Raw genomic sequence first — 27,335 nt, 5'->3', positions numbered from 1 at the left:
CTTATTATGGACACAGTATGCTTACATTATTAGATATCTTTGTTATTATTTTTTGTTATTAGTCCCATCCTTCAGCTCCATTCAATACCTCCCATCTATCTCTTAACACCATCCATATAGGATTTCTATTTGCCATATATATTTCAACCGTACTGTGATGTTTTACAAAAGTTCTGAACCTTTCTATTCTCATTGCTTCTACAGATTGTGAATTAAAAATAAACATTTTTGCTAAAAGTATTATTATATTATTGATCGATTGACTATGACTTTTCAGATCACCCAATAATGCTATCTGCAAGGTTAGCTCCAGGTAAATATTGCAATCCTTTAGCCATTCCTGGACCTGTGTCCAAAAACAAGCTACAAGTGGACAGAACCAAAACAAATGATCTAATGATTCTGTCTCTTCACAGTAGTAGACCTCTTTCTTAGAGGAAGTGATATAGGACGCATTATATAGGATTCCATAATATTTGATGATGGTATACACAGTGGACAAAACATTAGGAACACCTTCCTAATATTGAGTTGCACCCCCCTCCCCCCTCCTCCTCCTCTGAACAGCCTTAATTAGTAAGGGGCAGGTGTCAAAAAAATTCCACAGGGATGCTGGCCCATGTTGACTCCAATACTTCCCATAGTTGTGTCAAGTTGGCTGGATGTCCTTTGGGTGGTGGACCATTCTTGATACACACGGGAAACTGTTGATCGTGAAAAACCCAGCAACGTTGCAGTTCTTGACACACTCAAACCGGTGCGCCTGGCAACTACTACCATACCCTGTTCAAAGGCACTTAAATATTTTGTCTTGCCCATTCACCCTCTGAATGGTACATCATCTATGTCTCAAGGCTTTAAAAATCCTTCTTTAACCTGTCTCATCCCCTTCAATCGACACTGATTGAAGTGGATTTAACAGGTGACATCAATAAGGGATCATAGCTTCCAACTGGTCAGTCTATGTCATGGAAAGAGCAGGTGTTCCTAATGTTTTAAACTCAGTGGATAGAGTAAGTAAAAGCTTAATGCTGAAACAACATTAAATAGTCCCACTTCTTGTTTTTTAAATTATGTTATAGAGCATGAAAATAGGATGTTACCCAATACGTGAAAGGCCACAGTCAGTCAATCCCCACAACATGCAGACTCCGCAAACAACTCACAAACAACGACCGTGGGTTATTGTCACTGCACAGGCTCAGCAAGATGCAGTCTGGCTGCCACGTGTCACATAATCACCGCAATGAACATACCTGTCTGTCTGTGGAAAACATGACATGATGATAGAGAGCAAACGTAAACCCTCTGCTGTTTCTGCTTCGTTGACATGCTGTACGGGGCAAGTGGAAAAACCAGAAGATCTGGTACGGTAGACAGATAGCTGCAGTAGTGTGTGAACACAGTGGACACACAATATTTCCCCATCCCATCAGACACTGCTTGCTCTTTTATTAGTCTCTTCCTGGTTCTAGTTACAGACACAGGGTACGTCTATCTGTCTGTAATGACACCTTATTCTCTGCTTGGGCCCTGGACAGCTCTCACTGTGACTGTAGATAACAGCTGTTTCTGATCTTTAGAAATATACAAATGTACACTCACCGGCCAGATTATTAGGTCCATCCATCTAGTACCCGGTCGGACCTCCCCTTTGCCTCCAGAGCAGCCTGAATTCTTCGGGGCATTCTAGAAGGTGTCGGAAAATCTCCACAGGGATGTTGGTCCATGCTGACGCGATGGCGTCACGCAGTTGCTGCAGATTGGACGGCGGTACATTCATGCTGTGAACAGCCTGTTCCATCTCATCCCAAAGATGCTCTATTGGGTTGAGGTCTGAGGACTGCGCAGGCCACTCGCTGTCATGTTCCAGGCAATGTTTTTCCACTCATCAATTTTCCAGTGTTGGTGATAGCGCGGCAAGTGGAGCCGCTTCTTCTTGTTTTTAGCTGATAGGAGTGGAACCTGATGTGGTGGTGTGCTGCAATAGCCCATCCGTGACAAGGATCGACGAGTTGTGTGTTCCGAGATGTCGTCCTGTATACCACTGTTGTACTGCGCTGTTATTTGTCTGTTTGTGGCCCGCCTGTTAGCTTGCATGATTCTTGCTATTCTCCTTCGACATCTCTCATCAATGAGCGGTTTTCGGCCACAGAACCGGCGCTGACTGGATGTTTTTTGTTTGTCGCACCATTCTCGGTAAACCTTAGACACTGTCATGCGTGAAAAGCCCAGGAGGCCGGCCATTTCTGAGATACTGGATCCGGTGCGCCTGGCACTGATGCTCATGCCGCGCTCAATGTCGCTTAGGTCACTCGTTTTGCCCATTCTAACTTTCAACCGAACAGTAACTGAATGCCTCGATGCCTGTCTGCCTGTTTTATATAGCAACCCACGGCCACGTGGCTCACTGTCTGTAGGAGCGATCCATTTTCGTGAATATACTAATTTACAATATACATCAGGGAATTGGATTCTTCATTCCAGTCTCTGAGTTCAAACAGTTCCTATCTTTATTACAGTTTACAGTTGTTTTTATTACCAGAGCACCAGTTTTCCAAATTATTTTTTTCTCTCAAAATGGTATTATCATTTGCTTGCAGCTTCATCCTCTATACATTTATGTTCAGTAGAATATGGTAAACACATGTACACCAACATCATTACTCATCCATAATCTCTCAGAGCAGTAAAGAGATTCTGAATCAGTCATAAAAATGTGGGAACTGTTAAAGTGCATATCCTGCTAACCCGGGTTATGTGGCATAACGGTGCCCCACACTGAATGCTGGGAACAAAGCAGAGAGAGGTTCTGACCCCACTAGGCCACCGTACCCTGAATTAGCAGGGTGGAACTATAAATGGAATAGAACTCTTAGATCTCTCAAATAGAATTAGAATGTTTAGAACTGGAACTCATCCTGTCACAAGCCGAGCTTGAACTCCGGTCTCAGATGTGGAGAGCTGGGGGTTCTACCCCTTAGCCACAGAGGAGGTGTTGTAGGACCCAAATGAAACACCCAAGGCAATACTCCAGGCAAGTAGATTTAATGTACCAAAACAGGAGGCAAAACAAAACAACTCCACGAGGGGAGAAAAACAAACTAAAGATAACTTCGAACAGCTTACTAGGACAGACACGGTGGGACAAAGCAGGAGACACATAGCCAGGACTCAATAACCAAGTGAGAAACAAGGGGAAAACACACAGCTAACATACACAAGGGGAAATAAGGCACAGGTGACCTGGATCAAGCTAATTAGGACACACGAGGAGGAACTAAGGCAGAGGGGAACACAGATGACCTCTAGAGGCCCGGAGACAAACAGGAGGCAGGAAGCTGACACACACGAGGAAGAACTAAGGCAGAGGGGAACACAGATGACCTCTAGAGGCCCGGAGACAAACAGGAGGCAGGAAGCTGACAGGACCCCCTCCTCTAGGAACGACTCCTGACGTTCCTTCCAGAACACCCTGGCCTCAGGGTGCGAAAATCTCGGATCAAACCTGGGTCCAGGATGTCCCTGGCTGGAACCCAGGAGCGCTCCTCTGGCCCGTAGCCCTCCCAGTCCACCAGATACTGCAGAGAGTTCTGGACCCTCCGGGAGTCCAGTATCCGGCGGACTGTGTAGGCTGGCTGGCCGTCAATGATCCTGGGAGGTGGCGGGGGTCTGCGTGGGGGGGCAAAGGGAGAAGACAAGACAGGTTTAATAAGTGAAACATGGAAAGTGGGGTTAATTCTAAGGGAGCGAGGGAGAACCAACCGATAAGACACAGGGTTAACTTTTCTAGCTATGCGGAAAGGGCCGATGTACTTCTGGGAAAGCTTCTTGGATTCGACCCGGAGGGGCAGGTTCTTAGTGGCCAACCAAACTCTCTGACCCGCTCGGAAACTAGGGGCCGTCCGGCGGTGGCGATTAGCCTGACTTTGGTATCTCTGGGAGGTCCGAAGGAGGGTACGCCTGGCCTTCTTCCAGGTCCGCCTACAGCGTTGGACAAAGCGCTGGGCCGAGGGAACACCAACTTGCGCCTCCTCCTCTGGAAATAATGGAGGGTTGTAACCGAACTGGCATTCGAAGGGGGACAATCCGGTGGCTGAGGACTGGAGGGTGTTGTGGGCATATTCAGCCCAAATGATATAGGTGGCCCAAGACGTGGGATTACTGGCCGCCATACACCGCAGGGTGGTCTCCAGATCCTGATTAATCCGTTCCGTTTGGCCATTAGACTCAGGATGGAACCCCGACGAAAGGCTGGCTGTGGCCCCAACAAGCCTGCAGAAGGCCCCCCAAAACCGGGACGAGAATTGGGGACCTCGGTCAGAGACCACGTCCAGGGGAATACCAAATATCCGGAAGACATGGTTCATGAGGAGCTCAGCAGTCTCCTTAGCTGAGGGCAGCTTGGGCAGGGGAATAAACCGGGCAGCCTTAGAGAACCGGTCTACCACCACTAGGATGACGGTGTTGCCCTGGGATAGAGGAAGTCCCGTAACAAAGTCCAGAGAAAGGTGTGACCATGGCCTTCGAGGAACAGGTAAGGGATGGAGCAGTCCCTGGGGTCGCTGGCGTGTCGACTTTCCCTGGTTGCACACAGGGCAGGCCTCAACATAGACCTGCACGTCCTTCTTGATGGACGGCCACCAAAACCGCCGTCGGAGGAATTCCAGTGTGCGAGCACTGCCTGGATGGCATGTCAAGGGCGACTCATGACCCCACTGCAAGACGGGGCCCGAACGAGAGAGGAACGTACAGGCGACCGGCAGGACCACCGCCTGGATCGGGCTCATGGACAAGGGCTTCTCGTACCCCTCTTTCTAGTTCCCACTGAAGAGGTGCGACGATCCTAGACCTCGGAATAATCGATGCCAAGGGCTTCTCTTGTACCTCGGGAGAATAGACTCGAGACAGGGCATCCGGCTTGACGTTCTTGGTGCCAGGTCGGTAAGACAGGAGGAACTGGAATCGATTAAAGAAAAGGGACCATCGTGCTTGCCGAGGGTTCATCCGCTTAGCCTGTTGGAGATATTCCAGGTTCTTGTGGTCTGTGAGAACCTGGAAAGGGTGCTGAGCCCCCTCAAGCCAATGGCGCCACTCTTCCAAGGCCAGTTTTACCGCAAGCAACTCTAGATCCCCCACGTGGTAGTTGCGCTCGGCCTCAGACAGGCGGCGAGACATGAAGGCACAAGGGTGTAATCTCCCATCCTCACCCCTCTGTGACAGGACGGCTCCCACCCCCACCTCTGAGGCGTCCACCTCCACCACGAAAGGTCTTTCTGGGTCAGGGGTCACCAGAATCGGAGCAGAAGTGAAGCGGCGCTTGAGATCCTCGAAGGCCCCTGCTGCTTCCGGACCCCAGTGAATCTTGGTCCCTCCTCCCTTGGTAAGCGTCGTCAAGGGGGCTACCACCGAGCTGAAATTCTTAATGAACTTCCGATAGAAGTTAGAAAAGCCAATGAACCGTTGAACCTCCTTGACCGTGGCAGGTGTGGGCCAATCGTGGACCGCCTTGACCTTCTTGGGATCCATCTCTAGGTGCCCGGGAGTGACAATAAACCCGAGAAACTGAGTCTGAGAAACATGAAATTCACACTTCTCAGGCTTAACGTAGAGGTGATTGTCAAGGAGCCTCTGGAGAACCCTGCTAACATGCCCCTCATGCTCCTTCAGTGACCTCGAGAAGATGAGGATATCGTCCAGGTACACGAAGACGAACAGATTAAGCATATCCCGGAGAACATCATTAATCAGGGCTTGGAATACTGCGGGGGCATTGGTGAGCCCGAACGGCATCACCCGATATTCATAGTGCCCCGTGGGCGTGTTGAAACGCCGTCTTCCATTCGTCTCCTTGCCGGATCCGCACGAGATGGTAAGCATTGCGGAGATCCAGCTTAGTAAAAATGGAAGCCCCTTGAAGCAGCTCAAAAGCAGTGGCCATGAGAGGAAGGGGGTATCGATTCCGAACCGTGATCTTGTTGAGTCCCCGGTAATCAATACAAGGCCTAAGACCCCCGTCTTTCTTTTCAACAAAAAAGAAGCCCGCCCCAGCCGGGGAAGTAGAGGCATAGATGAGGCCGGCTGCCAAGGACTCCTTAATGTAGGTGTCCATAGCTGCGTGCTCGGGGAGGACAAGGAAAAGATCCGACCTCTAGGAGGGCAGCACCCAGGGAGTAGATCAATGGCACAGTCATACGTGCGATGAGGCGGTAAGGAAGTAGCCCGGGCCTTGCTGAACACTGCCTTGAACCGATGGTAAACACTGGGGACTCGGGAGACGTCAACAGACTCTTGAAACTGGGTACTAGGGGCTGAGGGACTCTGAAGCATGCAGGTGAGTTGGCAAGTGGGACCCCAGCTTAGAATGGTGCCAGTAGGCCAGTCGATCTGGGGATTATGTCTGCATAGCCAAGGGTGACCCAGGATAATAGGATACTCGGGAGAGTCAATGAGATAGAAGGTCTCCTCCTGCTGGTGTTGAGAGATGGTAAGTCGCAGGGACTGAGTCGCCTCTGTAACCTTTCCTGGTTCCAGAGGTCTGCCATCCAAGGCTGTAACTGCCTGGGGTTGAGGAAGTAGTTGGGTAGGGATCTTAAGTTCCTTAGCCAAGGTTACATCCAGGAAATCACCTGCGGCACCGGAATCGATCATAGCCTGGACCCGATGCTGGTGGCCCTCCCAGGACAGAGTGGCTGGAATAGCCAGGACAGCGTTAGTAGGAGGCGCTCTAACTCTCCCCATCACAGCCCTCCTGTAGCTGGGCGGGGACAGGCGTTTCCCGAAAGCTCGGGGCAAGTGGAGCGGAAGTGGCCGGCAACCCCGCAGTAGAGGCACCGACGCTCCCTCATGCGACGTTCCCTTTCGTTGGGAGAAAGCCTGGAACGGCCTAACTGCATGCTCTCCGGAGAATCCTGGAGCAGTTCAGGAGCCGGGGAGGCTCTGAATGACGGAGTCCAAACAGGAGAAACAGAGCTGCTCAGAGGAACTTGGGACTGAGACACCTGACGGCGAGCCGTTCTCCGCTCTCTTAGACGATTGTCCAGGCGGATGGCCAAGGCTATGAGGGACTCGAGATCTCCAGCTGGTTCTCGGGTGGCTAACTCATCTTGAAGGGGCTCAGATAACCCTCCCTGAAAGCAGACCCTCAGCGCTTCATCATTCCATCCGCTCCTTGCTGCTATGGTCCGGAAATCAATGGCAAAATCTGCCGTGCTTGGGGGCCCTGACGGAGAGACAGTAGGCGCTTGGAAGCCTCCCGTCCACTGACAGGATGATCGAACACCCGCTTGAACTCTTCTACAAATGCAGCGTGGGAGTCACAACAGGCCTCCTGGGACTGCCACACCGCAGAGGCCCAGGCGAGCGCCTTGTCTGAAAGAAGGGTAATGATGTAGGCAATCTTGGAACGGTCTGTGGGAAAACTTGAGGGTTGGAGCTCGAAGGTGAGGGAGCATTGGGTGAGGAAACCCTGGCAAGAGCTTGGATCCCCAGAAAAGGGCTTGGGAGGTGGTAGTCGGGGGCTCCGCCAACCGAGAAGGCCTGTCGTCACTGGGGGGTGACCTGGGGGAAGGGAGAGGACCAGGGAGGCGTTCAAAAAGCTGGCGGAGGGAACTCATCATTTCGGCCAGGAGTTGAGAATGACTAGCCATCAGCTCCTCTTGTCGGCTGAGAACGGCTTCATGGCGCTGGAAAGAAGCCTCATGTCGAGTGATCACCGCCAACAGGTCCTGGGAACTGAGTGTTTCTGGGTCCATGATTGACTTGGTTATTCTGTCACAAGCCGAGCTTGAACTCCGGTCTCAGATGTGGAGAGCTGGGGGTTCTACCCCTTAGCCACAGAGGAGGTGTTGTAGGACCCAAATGAAACACCCAAGGCAATACTCCAGGCAAGTAGATTTAATGTACCAAAACAGGAGGCAAAACAAAACAACTCCACGAGGGGAGAAAAACAAACTAAAGATAACTTCGAACAGCTTACTAGGACAGACACGGTGGGACAAAGCAGGAGACACATAGCCAGGACTCAATAACCAAGTGAGAAACAAGGGGAAAACACACAGCTAACATACACAAGGGGAAATAAGGCACAGGTGACCTGGATCAAGCTAATTAGGACACACGAGGAGGAACTAAGGCAGAGGGGAACACAGATGACCTCTAGAGGCCCGGAGACAAACAGGAGGCAGGAAGCTGACACACACGAGGAAGAACTAAGGCAGAGGGGAACACAGATGACCTCTAGAGGCCCGGAGACAAACAGGAGGCAGGAAGCTGACACATCCTCCTTCTATGGGAGAACTCCTAGTCCTGAGAGGAGCAGAGGGGACTGAGGGACTGGGGTTTGAATGGAACACAGTAGAGCCCAAAGAGATTAGGTTAATGCAGAACCTGTATCATGTGATTTAGGTCCATTGTCCCTCTGCTCTGTCTATATGGCTGTGAGTGTCTCTATATTTCCATCTGTGTGTCTGCATGGTGCCCTACATTCATAAGACAAATATTTGGCTGAGAAAGGTAACATGCTGAACGTCTGTTTACACGGCTCTATTAGGATTTGTTTCACTGTATTACGGTACTACAGTGTATTCAAGTCTCATAGCCACAAATTGCTTTGAGACTGCAAGTATAAGCTGTGAAGAGTCCAAATGTGGATCGCTCTCTCTCTCTCTCTCTCTCTCTCTCTCTCTCTATTCAAGGGCTTTATTGACATGGGAAACATAAGTTAAAATTGCCAAAGCAAGTGAAGTAGTCTCTCTCTCCATGCGATGAGAGTTATGGCTGTGACGGATACTGGCAGTGTGCATGCAGCCTATAGTGTGGGACCCTAGCAATCCCACAGCACAGCCAGTGAATGAGTATTTCTATAGTGTGGGACCCTAGCAATCCCACAGCACAGCCAGTGAATGAGTATTTCTTCTGAGAGGAGCAGAGGGCCTCCTCCAACACCAAGAGCCTGACAGCTGCTTAACGGAGGGCAGAGGGCCGTTGCCATATCGCCCGTCTTTCTCTCTGCATAGACACACCAAGGCCATAGAGGAGAGGACAACTGGGGGGGGGATAACTATATAGATTGACAATGCAACAGGTATGATTTTAGATATACATTGAAGACAACAAAATGCTCAAAATATACAATTTATTCAAAATATGTTAATGCAACTATCAGTATTTTCCAGTAATTACAAAATCAGTAGTTTTAATAGTTTTCCTTATTAACAACAAATCTTTCTAACACAAACTCTGATCAACCATCAGAGTAAAGACAGATTCATTTTCAGCACATCTGATAGACAAGTATTGGCTGCAACAATAGGAAAGAACAGTCGAAGGGGTATGTTTGTAAATTTGGGTCCACTGGTCACATAATATATTACAGATTTCAAACATTTGCACCCCAAAGGAATTCATACTTAGACGTACAGGGCAGTGAAAAAGTGTTTGCCCCCTTTCTGATTTTGCATATTTTTTATACTGAATGTTATCAGATCTTCAACCAAACCCTAATATTAGATAAAGGGAACCTGAGTAAAATATATATATATATATATATATATATATATATATATATATATATATATATATATATATATATAAATATATATACTTATTTTATTTATTTAATTAACAATGGGACCCATGTCATCCAAAAAGTTATACTTTTGAATCATCTGTCCATAGAACATTCTTCCAAGAGTCTTGATGATAATCTTTTTGGCAAACTTGAGTTAACTTTTTGGACATGGGTCCCATTATGCCTGGCGAAAATGAAACACTGCATTCCACAGTAAGAACCTCATACCAATGGTCAAGCATTTTTTAATTTTTTTTTAAACCTTTATTTAACTAGGCAAGTCAGTTAAGAACAAATTCTTATTTACAATGACAGCCTACACCGGCCAAACCCGGATGATGCTGGGCCAATTGTGCTTGGTGGTGGTAGTGTGGTGGTTTGGGGATGCTTTGCTGCCTCAGGACCTGGACGACTTGCCTTAATAGAAGGAACCATGAATTCTGCTCTATATCAGACAATTCAAAAGGAGAATGTCAGGCCATCTGTCTGTGAGCTGAAGCTTAGTCTACATGAAAATGGCTAAAGAGCAACACATTTGAAGGTTGGAATGGCCTAGTCAAAGTCCAGACCTAATCCCAATTGAGATGTTGTGGCAGGACTTGAAACGAGCATTTCATGCTTGAAAACCCACAAATGTCACTGAATTAAAGCAGCTTTGCATGTAAGACTGATCAATAATTACAGGAAGCATTTGGTTGTAGTCATTGCAGCTAAAGGTGGCACAACCAGTTATTGAGTGTAAGGGGGCAATTACTTTTTCCACACAGGGGCATTGGGTGTTGCATAACTTTGTTTATTAAATAAATATGTAATAGTTGTGTTATTTGTTCACTCAGGTTCCCTTTATCTAATATTAGGCTTTGGTTGAAGATCTGATAATATTAAGTATAGAAAATAACCAAAAGTAGAGAAGATTAGGAAGGGGAAACACCTTTTCACTGTACTGTACATACAATGACCACTAGTAAAACAACCTTCTGCTTAGCCTTCTGACATAGTTCATATTTAAAGGATATCTGATAAAGGTTTTGGCTTTGTGACCATATAATATGAATAACTGGAGTACAACAATACCAATAACATTGACAACTAATGCAATTCTTGGACAGTTGACCAAAACATATTTACATAATAATTGACTATACATCTAAATGTTGTTGACACTATACACAGGCAGGGCAGGGCAGGACAGGGCAGGGGGGGATGGCGGTGGGTACAGAAGATAACAGCGATATTGTGGGAACAACACTAGTCTCGCACACCAGACTTCCTCCCCAAGGTCTGGCCCTGATACAGTCTCTGGGTTAAAACCTTTCCCTGTCCCCCCGTACCCAGTCCATGTCCCTTCTTCTCTGGAAGACTATTTAGCACCCTTAGGGACGCAGTCGGGAGAGGAGAGGTGAGCGGTTTGTGGTACTGTTACTACTACTACTACTACTACTGTTACTACTACTACTACTACTACTACTACTACTACTACTAACTACTACTACTACTACTACTACTACTACTACTACTACTACTGTTACTACTACTACTACTGTTACTATTACTACTACTACTACTACTACTGCAGACTGGAGGGTAGCAGTTGTCTGACACTAATGTAGGCCCTTCCTCTATAATGTAGCCACAGGTTAAAGAACAATATGAGTTGAACCAGCCTCCTGAACTACTTCCCCCTATACCAGCTGCTTCTTTAGCCTGATTTCTACCTTATTGTCACTCATTGTCTATCATGACAATTAGGAGTTGACAAGAGCAGGAACAGACCGTCGTCACCCAGGCTACCGGTTCTTTCCCATTCTGGAGGTGTTCAGCATTGTTCAGAAGGCCAGTGCTTTACTTCCAGGGTTGGAACTTGGAACACAGACACACATTCTAGAAAAGTATATGTAGTAGTCTACATATTGTAATGTGTGTACACTACAATACCACACATTGTCTGAGTTAGTGGTGATAAGAGTTGACTTTTGCCAGTGTCATTGTTATAGTGTACTGGGTTTAAGTCTCTTAGTTTTCAAGCACTGGCTGAGCCTGGGTGAATCAATATCATACTTCATACATTACAGTATTTTATTTCATATAAATGAACACTTGTGTTAGAGACAGCTACAGTGTCTGGGAAAATACCATACAATGGTCCTTCAAAAACACAATGTACACACACTTCAGTTCCCTAGACAACACTCTATCTACTGTGTGTGTTGCATTGACCAGGTCAAATACAAATAAGATATTCCAATAGTATGTTGGTGCACCCTTAAACAAGCTAGCCTGATCCCAGATCTGTTTGTGCCGTCTTGCCAACCCCCATGGTCGAGGACAAACAGATGTAGGGCCCGGCTAAACACAAGCTACAGATGACTGGATAATAACCTCATCATGTTAACTCCACAGGAACATATCCGTTCTAGAAGGTGCTTCTAGCCCGATCCCAGTGACACCAATGAAGTCGGCAAGACGGCACAACCAGATTTGGGATCAGTGCTTCACAGGAAAGGAAGACATACTGTAACTGTACCAGCTCATTCTAATGCATTCACTCTCCATAGATAGATCAATAGAATAAATACACTGTATAACCACAGCCTTCATACATAACATTACATCTTCATAAATAAACAGCTACAAACTGTACAGATTTTTTAAACAATTTTTTTTGCTTAAATTACCAACAAATAATGATATTAAAAAGACATGGGCATATGAAATACCTTTCTACCACCTTAATCACTGACAGTTTGGATATGAACAGTTAGCAAGAGAAGACAGAGTTTAATGTGCATTGTTTCAAATGTCTCTAGTGCAGTGCTCCTATCATCCTTCACAGGAACAGATAGATGGTAGACAGTCAGTAATACTGTTCTGTTATGGTATAATCCATTCCTTCCCTTTGCTAAAATAGTCAGCATTTGTACAAGAATACTTCTTAGGAAAGATGACCCTTCCCCCTTCCTTATGCTACTCTGTGGACCAACACAGGTACAGTAATAATACTGAGAGAGTATTCTGATATGGTGGAGTGGATCTTTCTGCAATGTTTTTTCCCCCTCACATACTTTCAGAAACAGTGGATACACGGAGGAATGTGGTTTGAAAACAGTGATTCAGTCAAAAGTTGTAAGACACCAGATAGGGTTAACATGGGAGAGCACGCTGCCTGGCCATCTATTCCTTTATAGGGCACAATACTTCTCTTAGGGGCTAGGGGCCGTATCATTCAACCTCCTTGCCCTCTGCATCAACCACAATCTATCACAGTGGCTTGCTTGCCCGTTCTCCGGAGTAAGGGTATCCTGCATACTCTTATGGTCTCATCTCAGCCACCCATTCCATAAGCAGATCAGTATCCACCACCTCCTTGCCCTCTCCACCAACTACAAGCTATCACAGTGGCTCTTCCCCAACTCATCTCTCCTCGATTCCTCGCGTCCTATCAGGACGGTCATTTTCCGGAGTAAGGGTATTCTCCATCCTGGTCTGGCCTGGAGTGTTAAACAGTGGGGAAGGAAAGGAGGGAGTAGGCAGGAACCAATCACCTGGCTGGACCAGCTCCACTCCAATTGCCTTCTAGGACCATGGCTCTGCCTTTTGGTCTCCCTCTGTGCAATCTCTTCCTGCTTCCTGCTCCACAGTCACAAGACCATCGTGCTCTGACGCGCTCTATCCGGGAAGAAGTTGCCCTTAGGCACAGATCTAGGATCAGCTTTCCCTCCCCGAACCATTGGCGGAGAACACAGTCAGCCTGACCATAGATCAGTGTCTTGGGGTGACCTCCACCTCCTCCCTAGGAGACACAGCAGCAGCTGCCCCCCTTTGGTTCCTCGTCATCTATTGGCTGTTTGAGTTTGAGCATGGGCGGGTCACCGCTTGCCGGGGTGTAGTATACTGCACTGCCATTGGACGAGACGAGGGGCATGCGGGAATCCACAGGGCTCTGGGGTTCGGTGGATTCTGTGGAGCCGTTTCCTAGGTGACCGTTGAGGAGTGGGTGATTGAGCAGCTTGGCGGCCGACCTCTGCTTTTTCAGTTCCGACAGGGTCTGAGCGCGCTCCCTGGGCAAGGAGGAGTCGTCCTCTGGGAGCTGATCGGATGATGCGCTCTTCGTGTCAGGAGATGGAGGCTCGCCATTGGTTGGCGGCAGCTGACTGGGAGTGGGCGTGGACGTAGTCGTGGAGATGATGCCATTTTGTTTGATGATGCCGCTTGGTGCATCTTTCAGGTTATTCTGTAGTTTGGGCCTCTCCACTACTGGCTTCACTGGAATCACCTGGGAGACAGAGGACATTAAGATTACTGTTACTAAATGTTCCTAACTGGGAGACAGATGACATTAAGATTACTGTTACTAACTGGGAGACAGAGGACATTAAGATTACTGTTACTAAATGTTCCTAACTGGGAAACAGAGGACATTAAGATTACTGTTACTAACTGGGAGACAGAGGACATTAAGATTACTGTTACTAAATGTTCCTAACTGGGAAACAGAGGACATTAAGATTACTGTTACTAACTGAGAGACAGAGGACATTAAGATTACTGTTACTAACTGGGAGACAGAGGACATTATGATTACTGTTACTAAATGTTCCTAACTGGGAAACAGAGGACATTAAGATTACTGTTACTAACTGGGAGACAGAGGACATTAAGATTACTGTTACTAAATGTTCCTAACTGGGAAACAGAGGACATTAAGATTACTGTTACTAACTGGGAGACAGAGGACATTAAGATTACTGTTACTAACTGTTCCTAACTGGGAAACAGAGGACATTAAGATTACTGTTACTAACTGGAAGACAGAGGACATTAAGATTATTGTTACTAACTGGAAGACAGAGGACATTAAGATTACTGTTACTAACTGGAAGACAGAGGACATTAAGATTACTGTTACTAACTGGAAGACAGAGGACATTACGATTACTGTTACTAACTGTTACTAACTGCTGTTATCAACCGTTACTAACTGCTGTTATCAACTGTTACTAACTGCTGTTATCAACTGTTACTAACTGCTGTTATCAACTGTTACTCACTGCTGTTATCAACTGTTACTAACTGCTGTTATCAACTGTTACTCACTGCTGTTATCAACTGTTACTCACTGCTGTTATCAACTGTTACTAACTGCTGTTATCAACTGTTACTAACTGCTGTTATCAACTGTTACTAACTGCTGTTATCAACTGTTACTAACTGCTGTTATCAACTGTTACTAACTGCTGTTATCAACTGTTACTAACTGCTGTTATCAACTGTTACTCACTGCTGTTATCAACTGTTACTCACTGCTGTTATCAACTGTTACTAACTGCTGTTATCAACTGTTACTCACTGCTGTTATCAACTGTTACTAACTGCTGTTATCAACTGTTACTAACTGCTGTTATCAACTGTTACTCACTGCTGTTATCAACTGTTACTAACTGCTGTTATCAACTGTTACTCACTGCTGTTATCAACTGTTACTAACTGCTGTTATCAACTGTTACTAACTGCTGTTATCAACTGTTACTCACTGCTGTTATCAACTGTTACTAACTGCTGTTATCAACTGTTACTAACTGCTGTTATCAACTGTTACTCACTGCTGTTATCAACTGTTACTCACTGCTGTTATCAACTGTTACTAACTGCTGTTATCAACTGTTACTAACTGCTGTTACCAATTACTATTACAGACCTTTCCTATGATTTCCTTCACAAACTAAACAGAAGACAAGTTGACTAACTAGACTAGAGGCTTGTGGTTTATTTCTTTATTGTATGATTTTCACAGATAATTGCTTTACGTAGAAGAAAATGCACTGCAATACGGAGAGAGACATGGCGTAGGCTAGACACAACATCAAACATACACATTCATGAAAAAACTAAACAAGAATGACAGTTTAAGGACTCTGAGCCCTCCCTTCCACATTACATACAGTGGGGAAAAAAGTATTTAGTCAGCCACCAATTGTGCAAGTTCTCCCACTTAAAAAGATGAGAGAGGCCTGTAATTTTCATCATAGGTACACGTCAACTATGACAGACAAATTGAGAATTTTTTTCTCCAGAAAATCACATTGTAGGATTTTTTATGAATTTATTTGCAAATTATGGTGGAAAATAAGTATTTTGTCACCTACAAACAAGCAAGATTTCTGGCTCTCACAGACCTTCTTTAAGAGGCTCCTCTGTCCTCCACTCGTTACCTGTATTAATGGCACCTGTTTGAACTTGTTATCAGTATAAAAGACACCTGTCCACAACCTCAAACAGTCACACTCCAAACTCCACTATGGCCAAGACCAAAGAGCTGTCAAAGGACACCAGAAACAAAAATGTAGACCTGCACCAGGCTGGGAAGACTGAATCTGCAATAGGTAAGCAGCTTGGTTTGAAGAAATCAACTGTGGGAGCAATTATTAGGAAATGGAAGACATACAAGACCACTGATAATCTCCCTCGATCTGGGGCTCCACGCAAGATCTCACCCCGTGGGGTCAAAATGATCACAAGAACGGTGAGAAAAAATCCCAGAACCACACGGAGGGACCTAGTGAATGACCTGCAGAGAGCTGGGACCAAAGTAACAAAGCCTACCATCAGTAACACACTACGCCGCCAGGGACTCAAATCCTGCAGTGCCAGACGTGTCCCCCTGCTTAAGCCAGTACATGTCCAGGCCCGTCTGAAGTTTGCTAGAGTCCATTTGGATGATCCAGAAGAGGATTGGGAGAATGTCATATGGTCAGATGAAACCAAAATATAACTTTTTGGTAAAAACTAAACTCGTTGTGTTTGGAGGACAAAGAATGCTGAGTTGCATCCAAAGAACACTATACCTACTGTGAAGCATGGGGGTGGAAACATCATGCTTTGGGGCTGTTTTTCTGCAAAGGGACCAGGACGACTGATCCGTGTAAAGGAAAGAATGAATGGGGCCATGTATCGTGAGATTTTGAGTGAAAACCTCCTTCCATCAGCAAGGGCATTGAAGATGAAACGTGGCTGGGTCTTTCAGCATGACAATGATCCCAAACACACCGCCAGGGCAACGAAGGAGTGGCTTCGTAAGAAGCAATTCAAGGTCCTGGAGTGGCCTAGCCAGTCTCCAGATCTCAACCCCATAGAAAATCTTTGGAGGGAGTTGAAAGTCTGTGTTGCCCAGCGACAGCCCCAAAACATCACTGCTCTAGAGGAGATCTGCATGGAGGAATGGGCCAAAATACCAGCAACAGTGTGTGAAAACCTTGTGAAGACTTACAGAAAACGTTTGACCTGTGTCATTGCCAACAAAGGGTATATAACAAAGTATTGAGAAACTTTTGTTATTGACCAAATACTTATTTTCCACCATAATTTGCAAATAAATTCATTAAAAATCCTACAATGTGATTTTGACGTGTACCTATGATGAAAATTACAGGCCTCTCTCATCTTTTTAAGTGGGAGAACTTGCACAATTGGTGGCTGACTAAATACTTTTTTCCCCCACTGTAGCTGTCCCTCCTATACTCAGTGTTACACATCCCCTTAATGTCCAAGGTCCCTGAGCTTTGCACATAATGTTATTACACAACTCTATCATTTCAATGTCCATGATTCCATTATTATTTTACACAGTTAGTTATATTTCACTTATCACTTTCACTATTGCCCGTTCCCAAATGAGTGAGTCCATCCCTATGTTCCTATTTTCCTCCTGATTTGTTCATGTGGCACATACATTACATGTAGTCCCGTGTAGCATGGCGTTTGCAACGCCAGGGTTTTGGGTTCGATTCCCACGGGGGGGCCAGTATGAAAATGTATGCACTCACTAACTGTAAGTCGCTCTGGATAAGAGCGTCTGCTAAATGACTAATATGTAAATGTAGAATGACCAAAAGTATGTGGACACCTGCTCGTCGAACATCTCATTCCAAAATCATAGGCATTAATATGGAGTTGGTCCCCCCTTTGCTGCTATAATAGCCTCCACTCTTCTGGGAAGGCTTTCCGCTAGATGTTTGAACATTGCTGTGGGGACTTGCTTCCATTCAGCCACAAGAGCATTAGTGAGGTAGGGCACGGATGTTGTGTAACGATCCCTGCAGTCTGAGTCGGTTTCTGTCTGGGTATTAGTTTTTCTGCTCGGGATCTCCAGTTTCCCGAGGGTTCTGGAACGCTCCCTGCCTGGTTGCCGGGCAACGTTGCTAGGCGGGAGCTCTCTTGATTTCCGCACCTGCATCCCATCAGCAATCTGCACACCTGGTCCTGATCATCACCCTTCTTAGGCTCTGTCCTAACATCCATTCCCTGCCGGATCGTTAGCCATGAACAGTATGTTTGTCCGTGTATCAGCCTTGGAACTTCTAGCGTTAGTTTTGTTGTTTTGCACCTTTTTGACTTGCTGTATACTTACCTCCGTTTTGTTTCTTTCTGCAGTCACTCACCCGGAACCTTCACCCAACCTCTGCCTGATGGTCGGCGGCTGCCGAGCCATTACTGGACCTACCACTGCACCCTCAACAACCCATCCACGCCACCCGCTCTGTTCCCTGGATTATTCAGCCTCACTCGTGGATCTATTAAATAAACACTCACCTTTGTTTCAATTTACCTTGTCCTGGTCTGCTTCTGGGTTCTGGCTTAGTAAACCGTGACAGAACGATCCGGCCAGTAATGAACCCAGCGGACCTGGACTCTGTTCGCCATGCCATTACCCATCAGGAGAAGATGTTGGGCCATCATAGCACGGAGCTACAGGAGATCGCGTTGGCAGTTCGGAACCTTTCTACCGGTCTGACGGAGGTCCAGAACCAGCGCAAGTTTCCGGTGGAGGATCCACTACCGGTTTCACCCATCTCGCCTGTCGCTTCTGGAGCTGTGTCCTTCCGTGAGCCCAAGGTTCCGACGCCGGATAAATATGAGGGGGAGCTGGGAAGATGCCGTTCTTTCCTTATGCAGTGTGGGTTAGTGTTCGATCTACAGCCCTACTCTTATGCCACAGACAAGGCTAGGATAGCCTTTGTGATTGAGTTGCTGCGTGGTCGAGCGCTGGAGTGGGCTTCAGCCGTTTGGGAACGACAAGACCCCTGCATGGCTTCATACCAGGGGTCCACGGCCGAGATGAGGAAGCTCTTCGACCATTCCGTCCGAGGGAGGGACGCAGCTAGGCGCCTGTTTTCGCTTCACCAAGGAACTCGCAGCGTGGCCGACTTCGTGATCGAGTTCAAGACGTTGGCTGTGGAGAGTGGGTGGAATGAGGAGTCTCTGCAAGCGGCCTTTTACCAGGGTCTGTCGGAGCAGCTCAAGGATGAGTTGATCTCCTATCCGGAGCCTAGTGACCTGGACAGCTTGGTAGCCTTGTCTATTCGGGTGGATAATCGAGTCCGAGAGCGAAGGAGGGAGAAGCAATGGGTTCCGTCCAATCGATCAGCTTCTCAGGTTGCAGTCGGGTCGGGATTGGACCAGAATACGTCGATCATCGTCCACCACACAGGATTAGTGGAGAGGTCCTGTCTCCCGATTCTGAACCAATGCAAGTAGGGCGGCACGGGTTAACCAAGGAGGAACGCCAACTCAGACGTAGGACTAACTGTTGCCTCTACTGTGGTGGTTCGGGACATTACCTCGCCACCTGTTCCCGGCGGTCGTCAAACTGCGCGGCTCGCTAAAGTTGGGAGGACTTTTAGCGAGCCAGTTTCGACCTCTCAATACCTCTGTCAGACCCCGTTTCCCGGCTACCCTTATGAACAGGAATCAGAGCTTAGCGATTAACGCTTTTATCGATTCAGGTGCCGATGGAAGCTTTCTTGATGCCGAGTTGGTGGAACAGCTGGGGCTTTCCAAGGAGCAATTGCCGGAAGCCATTGAAGCGACCACTCTGAACGGCAGTAGTCTGGCACGTATCACGATGAGGACTGAACCGGTTAAGATGCTGTTGTCGGGGAATCATTCGGAGATGATTTCATTCTTCATTCTGCCGTCTTCCCATGTTCCTCTGGTCCTTGGATACCCCTGGCTGAAGGAACACAATCCCACGTTCGATTGGGTGACGGGCAAGGTAACGAGTTGGAGCCTTGATTGTCATGCTAACTGTCTCAAGACTGCCTGTCCCCATTCGGTTCCCAGTCAGGTGATTGAGGCTAAACCCCCAGATTTGTCCCTGGTTCCCGAGACATATCACGATTTGGGGGAAGTGTTCAGTAAGCAGAAGGCTCTGTCACTCCCTCCCCACCGACCATATGATTGTGCCATCAACCTGTTCCCTGGAGCTGTCTACCCCAAGGGAAGGTTATACAGTATCTCCCGACCTGAATGTGAGGCTTTGGAGACCTACATCAAGGAGTCCCTAGCTGCTGGTCTCGTTCGTCCCTCGTCATCACCCCTGGGGGCAGGATTCTTCTTTGTGGGTAAGAAGGATGGCTCTCTTCGACCGTGTATTGATTATCGGGGGTTGAATGACATCACGGTCAAGAACAAGTATCCCCTGCCCTTGATGAGTTCTGCCTTCGACTCCTTACAGGGTGCTACGGTGTTCACCAAGCTAGACCTACGCAATGCGTATCACATGGTCTGGATCAGAGAGGGGGACGAGTGGTTGACGGGTTTCAATACACCGATGGGTCACTTCGAGTATCAGGTGATGCCGTTTGGACTGACCAATGCTCCAGCGGTATTCCAGAGTATGGTGAACGACGTCCTGAGAGATATGATCGGTCTCTTTGTGTTTGTTTACCTGGATGACATTCTGATCTTCTCGAAGGAACCTTCCGACCACGTCCAGCATGTCCGGCAGGTTCTGCAGCGATTGTTGGAGAATCGCCTGTTCGTGAAGGCCGAGAAGTGCGAGTTTCACGCCCACACGACATCCTTTCTCGGGTACATCATCTCCAGGGGAGAGATTAGGATGGACCAGGAGAAGGTTAGAGCGGTTCTGGAATGGGCCCAGCCCGGTACGAGATTGCAGCTCCAGAGATTTTTGGGGTTTGCGAATTTCTACCGCAGATTCATCCGGGATTACAGCCGTGTGGCCGCTCCGTTAACTGCATTGACTTCCAGTATCAGGATCTTCAAGTGGAATCCGGAGGCGGATCGAGCGTTTCTGGATTTGAAGAGGCGATTCACCAACGCACCGATTCTCTCTCAGCCGGACACGGCCCGTCAGTTCGTCGTTGAAGTGGACGCGTCTGATGTGGGAGTTGGCGCCATCCTGTCGCAGCGATGCTCCACGGACAGTAAACTCCATCCCTGCGCCTACTACTCTCGTCGCCTTTCGCCTGCGGAGAGGAATTACGATGTGGGTAACCGGGAGCTTCTCGCGGTGAAACTTGCCTTGGAGGAGTGGCGCCACTGGTTGGAGGGGCGGAGCAACCGTTTATTGTCTGGACTGACCACAAGAATCTTGCTTACGTGCAATCGGCTAGACGTCTCAACTCCCGTCCAGGCCAGGTGGGCGTTGTTTTTCGGACGATTCAATTTTTCCCTGACGTTCCGACCTGGATCTAAGAACGGCAAGGCGGACGCCTTGTCCCGGATGTTCTCCAAGACGGAGGAGAGTGGGTCCAAGACCGAGACAATTCTCCCCCGGAACTGCGTCGTGGGAGCTGTTAGGTGGAAGATTGAGGAGGAGGTGATGGCGGCCCTTCGGACGCAGCCCGGTCCCGTAACGGTCCACCCGGTCGGTTGTTTGTGCCTGAGTCGGTTCGTCCTGCTGTCCTCAAATGGTCCCACGCCAGCAAGATGGCTTGTCACCCTGGCGTGGCTCGGACGATGGCGTTTCTTCGCAGACGTTTTTGGTGGCCTGCCATGGCCGAGGATACTCGGGGTTATGTTGCTGCCTGTCCAGTGTGTGCGCAGAATAAGAGTACCAATCGGCCCAGCTCTGGACTACTTCACCCCCCTTCCTATTCCCCGGCGACCATGGTCGCATCTGGCCCTGGACTTTGTCACTGGGTTGCCCGTTTCTGAGGGAAACACGGTCGTTCTGACTATCGTGGACAGATTCAGCAAGTTCGCCCACTTTGTGCCTATTGCCAAGCTTCCCTCTGCCTCGGAGACGTCCGAGATCCTGGTTAGGGAGGTTTTCAGGGTCCACGGTTTGCCCAGTGATATCGTTTCCGACCGTGGCCCTCAGTTTACCTCTGCTGTCTGGAAGTCCTTCTGTTTGGCCATTGGAGCTACAGTCAGCCTCACATCTGGTTTTCACCCCCAATCTAATGGTCAGGCGGAGAGAGCCAACCAGAAGATGGAATCCACGCTACGCTGCCTTGTCTCCTCCAACCCCACCTCCTGGGTCTCTCAGTTGCCTTGGGTTGAGTATGCCCACAATACTCTCCCTACATCTGCCACTGGGATGTCTCCCTTCCAGTGCCTGTATGGCTACCAACCTCCCTTGTTCCCTTCTCAGGAGAAGGAGCTCTCAGTGCCCTCTGTTCAGGCCCATATTCGTCGTTGCCACCGGACCTGGCATCGGGCCAGAAAGGCACTCCTTAGAGTTTCGGACCGGTATCAGCTCCAGGCGAATCGTCGCCGGATCCCCGCTCCCACCTATACCATCGGAGATAGGGTCTGGTTGGCCACACGGGATCTTCCTTTACGGACTGAGTCTAGGAAGTTGTTACCGAAGTTCATTGGTCCGTTTGTGGTGGAGAAGGTGATCAATCCGGTGGCAGTTCGACTCAAACTACCGAGGACGCTCAGAGTCCATCCCACCTTTCATGTCTCCTGCCTCAAGCCTGTTCTCCTCAGCCCTCTGTTGCCTCCTCCGCCTCCTCCTCCTCCTCCTCGGATGATCGGAGGTGGTCCTGCCTACACGGTGCGACGCATCATGGATTCCAGACGGCGGGGCCGGGGTTTCCAGTATCTCGTGGACTGGGAGGGGTATGGTCCTGAGGAGAGGAGTTGGATTCCGCGGCGACAGATCCTAGATGCTGACCTCATTCGTGACTTCTACCGCCTCCATCCTGGCGCTCCGGGGAGTCCGCCCGGTGGCGTTCGTCGGAGGGGGGTACTGTAACGATCCCTGCAGTCTGAGTCGGTTTCTGTCTGGGTATTAGTTTTTCTGCTCGGGATCTCCAGTTTCCCGAGGGTTCTGGAACGCTCCCTGCCTGGTTGCCGGGCAACGTTGCTAGGCGGGAGCTCTCTTGATTTCCGCACCTGCATCCCATCAGCAATCTGCACACCTGGTCCTGATCATCACCCTTCTTAGGCTCTGTCCTAACATCCATTCCCTGCCGGATCGTTAGCCATGAACAGTATGTTTGTCCGTGTATCAGCCTTGGAACTTCTAGCGTTAGTTTTGTTGTTTTGCACCTTTTTGACTTGCTGTATACTTACCTCCGTTTTGTTCTGTCTGCAGTCACTCACCCGGAACCTTCACCCAACCTCTGCCTGATGGTCGGCGGCTGCCGAGCCATTACTGGACCTACCACTGCACCCTCAACAACCCATCCACGCCACCCGCTCTGTTCCCTGGATTATTCAGCCTCACTCGTGGATCTATTAAATAAACACTCACCTTTGTTTCAATTTACCTTGTCCTGGTCTGCTTCTGGGTTCTGGCTTAGTAAACCGTGACATGTTGGGCGATTAGGCCTGGCTCGCTCTTGGCGTTCCAATTCATCCCAGAGATGTTCGGTGGGGTTGAGGTCAGGGCTCTGTGCAGGCCAGTCAAGTTCTTCAACAATGATCTCGACAAACCATTTCTGTATGGACCTTGCTTTGTGCATGCGGGTATTGTCATGCTGAAACAGGAAAGGGCCTTCCCCAAACTGTTGCCACAAAGTTGGAAGCACAGAATCATCTAGAATGTCATTGTATACTGTAGCGTTAAGATTTCCCTTCACTGGAACTAAGGGGCCTGAACCATGAAAAACAGCCCCAGACCATTATTCATCCAAACTTTACAGTTGGCACTATGCATTGGGGCAGGTATGGTTCTCCTGGCATCTGCCAAACCCAGATGGTGAAGCGTGATTCATCACTCCAGAGAACGCGTTTCCACTGCTCCAGAGTCCAATGGCGCCAAGCTTTACACCACTCCAGTCGATGCTTGGTATTGTGCATGGTGATCTTAGGCTTGTGTGCAGCTGCTCGGCCATGGAAACCCATTTCATGAAGCTCCCGACAAACAGTTATTGTGCTGATGTTGCTTCCAGAGGCAGTTTGGAACTCGGTAGTGAGTGTTGCAAGCGAGGACAGATGATTTTTACGCGCTTCAGCACTCGGCGGTCCCGTTCTATGAGCTTGTGTGGCCTACTACTTCGCGGCTGAGCCGTTGTTGCTCCTAGACGTTTCCACTTCACCAATAACAGCACTTACAGTTGACCAGGGCAGCTCTAGTAGGGCAGAAATTTGACGAACTGACTTGTTGGAAAGTTGGCATCATATGACGGTACCAGGTTGAAAGTCACTGAGCTCTTCAGTAAGGCCATTCTACTGCCAATGTTTGTCTATGGAGATTGCATGGCTGTGTGCTCGATTTTATACACCTGTCAGCAACAGGTGTGGCTGAAATAGCTTAATCCACTAATTTGAAGGGGTGTCCACACACTTTTGTACATATAGTGTATTAGTTTTTGTACCTGACCAGTTTGCACAGGGGGAGTCTGTAGAGTTTCATGGACAGCAGGAGCTGTTTTCTTTGACATCTTCAGCCTATTTGTGTGGTAGTTGTTAGTTAGTTGTCCAGAAAGGTTTTGTAGGTGGGTGTGTCAATTAGTTTGGAGGCAGTTTTCAGCAGACTTGTCACCCTGGTTTTTGACTGTACTGTGACACTGTTGTACCAAGCAGTGATGCAGTACTGCAGAACACTCTGGATAGTGGACCCAAAGAACAAGTTCAGTATTTCCGAGCTTTCCCCGAAAGGGAAAGGGGGATAACTAGTCAGTTGTACAACTGAATGCATTCAACTGAAATGTATCTTCCGCATGTAACCCAACCCATTCCTTGCTCAGGGGTAGAATGACAGATGTTTACCTTGTCAGCTCGGGGATTCAATCCAGCAACCTTTTGGTTACTGGCCCAAAGACCTCAGCCTGCAGAGAAAGTACATGCACTGTTGCACCTTAACACACACATAGTCCACATGACACTCCATCTCAGGGCATGGTCAACATGTACTCCCAGGTATTTATAGGAGTCGACCTGCTGGATGTGTTCACTGTGAATGACGACCTGGCTCAAGTCAGCCACTGACCTGGGGTCAAAGATAACCTCTTGTGTTTTTGTGACATTCAGGACCAGAGAGTTCGTGTCACACCATTGCACAAGGCTGTTTACACTGTCTAGGTACAGTGGGAGGTCGATGTTGTCATACATCAAATCTTTTGTAGAACAGGTTCAGTTCCTTCACAAATGTGGACTCGTCCTCCACGTGGAGGGATTTGCAGGGTGCTGACATGCTGGCCATAGGCTAGCCTGGGGTTGGCTGCTGTGAAGGCTTTCTGCAGTTGCTCTCTGTGGGCCCATTTCCCCTCCCGCAGCATGGCATCCTCTTAACCTCCCCCTATCCTTGTTTTTGAAGGCCACTTTCTTTTCTTTGAGAGCCTTTGTAATGTCCTTTTTAACATGGGGCTTATTTTTTAACAGTTTTAGTGGGTATTACTGTCTCTACACAGAAGTGAATATAGTGATAAGCTACATGGGTTTTTACACACGTGAGATAGGAGAAACATTCATCCATACTAACCGTAGTAACAGTTGTATAGATGGGATGGCTGTTCTCCTGGTCCGTCTTCTTCTCCTCCTCCTTCTCTTCCCTCCCTCCTTCCCTCCCTCCTCTCCACACGATGGCCTCAGTCTCATACTCCTTCACACGAAGGTTGTGTCTGTCAGACAGGCTTGCCCTCCGCACCACTTTCCTAAAGCACACGCAGGGAGGAGAGGCATTCAGTGTTCCTGTCAGTCTGGGTTTCTTTATCATAGTCCTGGAGTTTTACATTTGACTTCTAACCCAGCACTTACACACCTGATTTATAAGAACATTCAGCTATTAGTGGATTAGTTGAATCATGTGTTAGGACTGGGCTGTAACAAAAGCATCCCTTGCCCCTCTCCATGACCACGTTGAACAAACACTACTGTAGTACTAGATGGTGGAGAAAACGTACAAGTCTGAATGCAGTTTCCTCTCGGTCCAGTAGAGGTCAGTACATACCCACGGCTGCCTGCGCTGGATGTCCTCCTACACAAAGAGGTCTTGTGTTTAAGCTGAGACTTCATGATGATGTCGTGTTTGTGTTTCAGGTCCAGCAGGATGGCTCGGAACTCCTCGTCCTCACACAGGTCTAAAGGTCAGAGGTTAGAGGTCACACAGGGAACACACACACAGAGGATGGCTCGGAACTCCTCGTCCTCACACAGGTCAGAGGTCACACAGAGATCATACACGCACGCACACAGGATGGCGCTGAACTCCTCGTCCTCACACAGGTCAGAAGTCACAGAAAGGTCACAGAGACCAAAACATATCCTCCCATCAACCACTGCTCTGTGGCCAGGTAGGGGTTTATGGAGTTTTAAAAAACAGAACAATTAAGCAAAATAAATACCAGAACAAACGGCAACTAAACCCTCCCCTCCCCACCCCTCCACTAAGAAAAACAAGTAATAAAAAATAAACAAATACAAAACAAAAACAATACAAAACAAATACAAATCAATACAAAACAACAAAAACAATACAAAACAACACAAAAACAATACAAAACAATACAGAACATTACAGAGAGACAATATTTACATCTATTTACATCGATCTACAAGCCCACATCCACCAATCACTATGGAAGTGTTTCCATATAGTCCAGGAAGGGTTGCCATATTTTCACAAAATGGTTGAATTTATTTCTTAAATCAATAAGTAATCTTCTCCATAGGAATACACATTAATTTCAGAGAGCCATCTTGTAATTGAGAGAGGGGAATCTGACTTCAATGTCAAAGCAACACATTTTCTCTCAGCGGCAAGGGCAATTTCTGTAAATTTGATATTGAAATTATTCCTTAAATTCACATTTGTAAAGTTAACCAGAAGGCACATTTCAGGGTCAAGTGGGAAATAATAATAATAATAATAATAATAATAATAATAATATAATAATATAATAATAATAATAATAATATGCCATTTAGCAGACGCTTTTATCCAAAGCGACTTACAGTCGTGCGTGCATACATTTTTTTTTTTTGTGTATGGGTGGTCCCGGGGATCGAACCCACTACCTTGGCGTTACAAGCGCCGTGCTCTACCAGCTGAGCTACAGAGGACCACATAAGGGACCTCCATAATAAGGGAAAGGGACCTCCATAATTTAGGCCAGGGTATCACAAACAATATGCCAGAAGGCTTGTCAATTAGTACACTGTCAAGTGGAATGCAAAAAAAGTGCCTTCTGTTGATCCACAACTAAAACACATTCATGATATTTCTGTAGCCTCCGAGGTGAGATAGAGTTTGTGGAGGAAGTTGTAATGTCTGCATCTAGAGTTGACGGTTGCTGATATGCTATCATGGCATACGTCTGACCATAGCCTCTTCATCACTTAATATATTTAGTTCAGCTTCCCATCTCTCTTGACTTATGCACATCTGATTTTGGCCATTGTTTCATTAGCAATGAGTACAATCTGTATCTGGATCTAAATGAGTCATGCATCATGGAGTAGTTGGTCAATACTTAATAGATTTGGTAAAATTATATTATCTCCAAGAGTGCTTCTGAGAAAGTTTATTAACTGTAAATAACAAAAGAAATGCGTATTGGATAACTGGTAT

The 27,335-nt window shown here is 47.5% G+C and overlaps 1 protein-coding gene across 1 annotated transcript in view; it reads right to left on the bottom strand.

Annotated features, from left to right (window-relative positions):
- Window positions 1-11,633: 11,633 nt before the first annotated feature.
- LOC121574779 (protein phosphatase 1 regulatory inhibitor subunit 16B-like) overlaps window positions 11,634-27,335 on the bottom strand; it is a 53,584-nt gene continuing 37,882 nt past the window's right edge. Inside the window, exons 8-10 of the mRNA XM_045223213.1 lie at window positions 25,716-25,845; window positions 25,248-25,419; window positions 11,634-13,844 (exon numbers count right to left, since the gene is read on the bottom strand). Of these exons, the coding sequence (XP_045079148.1) occupies window positions 13,362-13,844; window positions 25,248-25,419; window positions 25,716-25,845 (785 nt within the window). The 3' untranslated portion in view covers window positions 11,634-13,361. The remainder of the gene's footprint in view (window positions 13,845-25,247; window positions 25,420-25,715; window positions 25,846-27,335) is intronic.

This window comes from Coregonus clupeaformis, chromosome 10 (genome assembly GCF_020615455.1).
Source record: "Coregonus clupeaformis isolate EN_2021a chromosome 10, ASM2061545v1, whole genome shotgun sequence".
NCBI lineage: Eukaryota > Metazoa > Chordata > Actinopteri > Salmoniformes > Salmonidae > Coregonus > Coregonus clupeaformis.
This window is presented reverse-complemented; position numbering and strand designations above follow the sequence as displayed.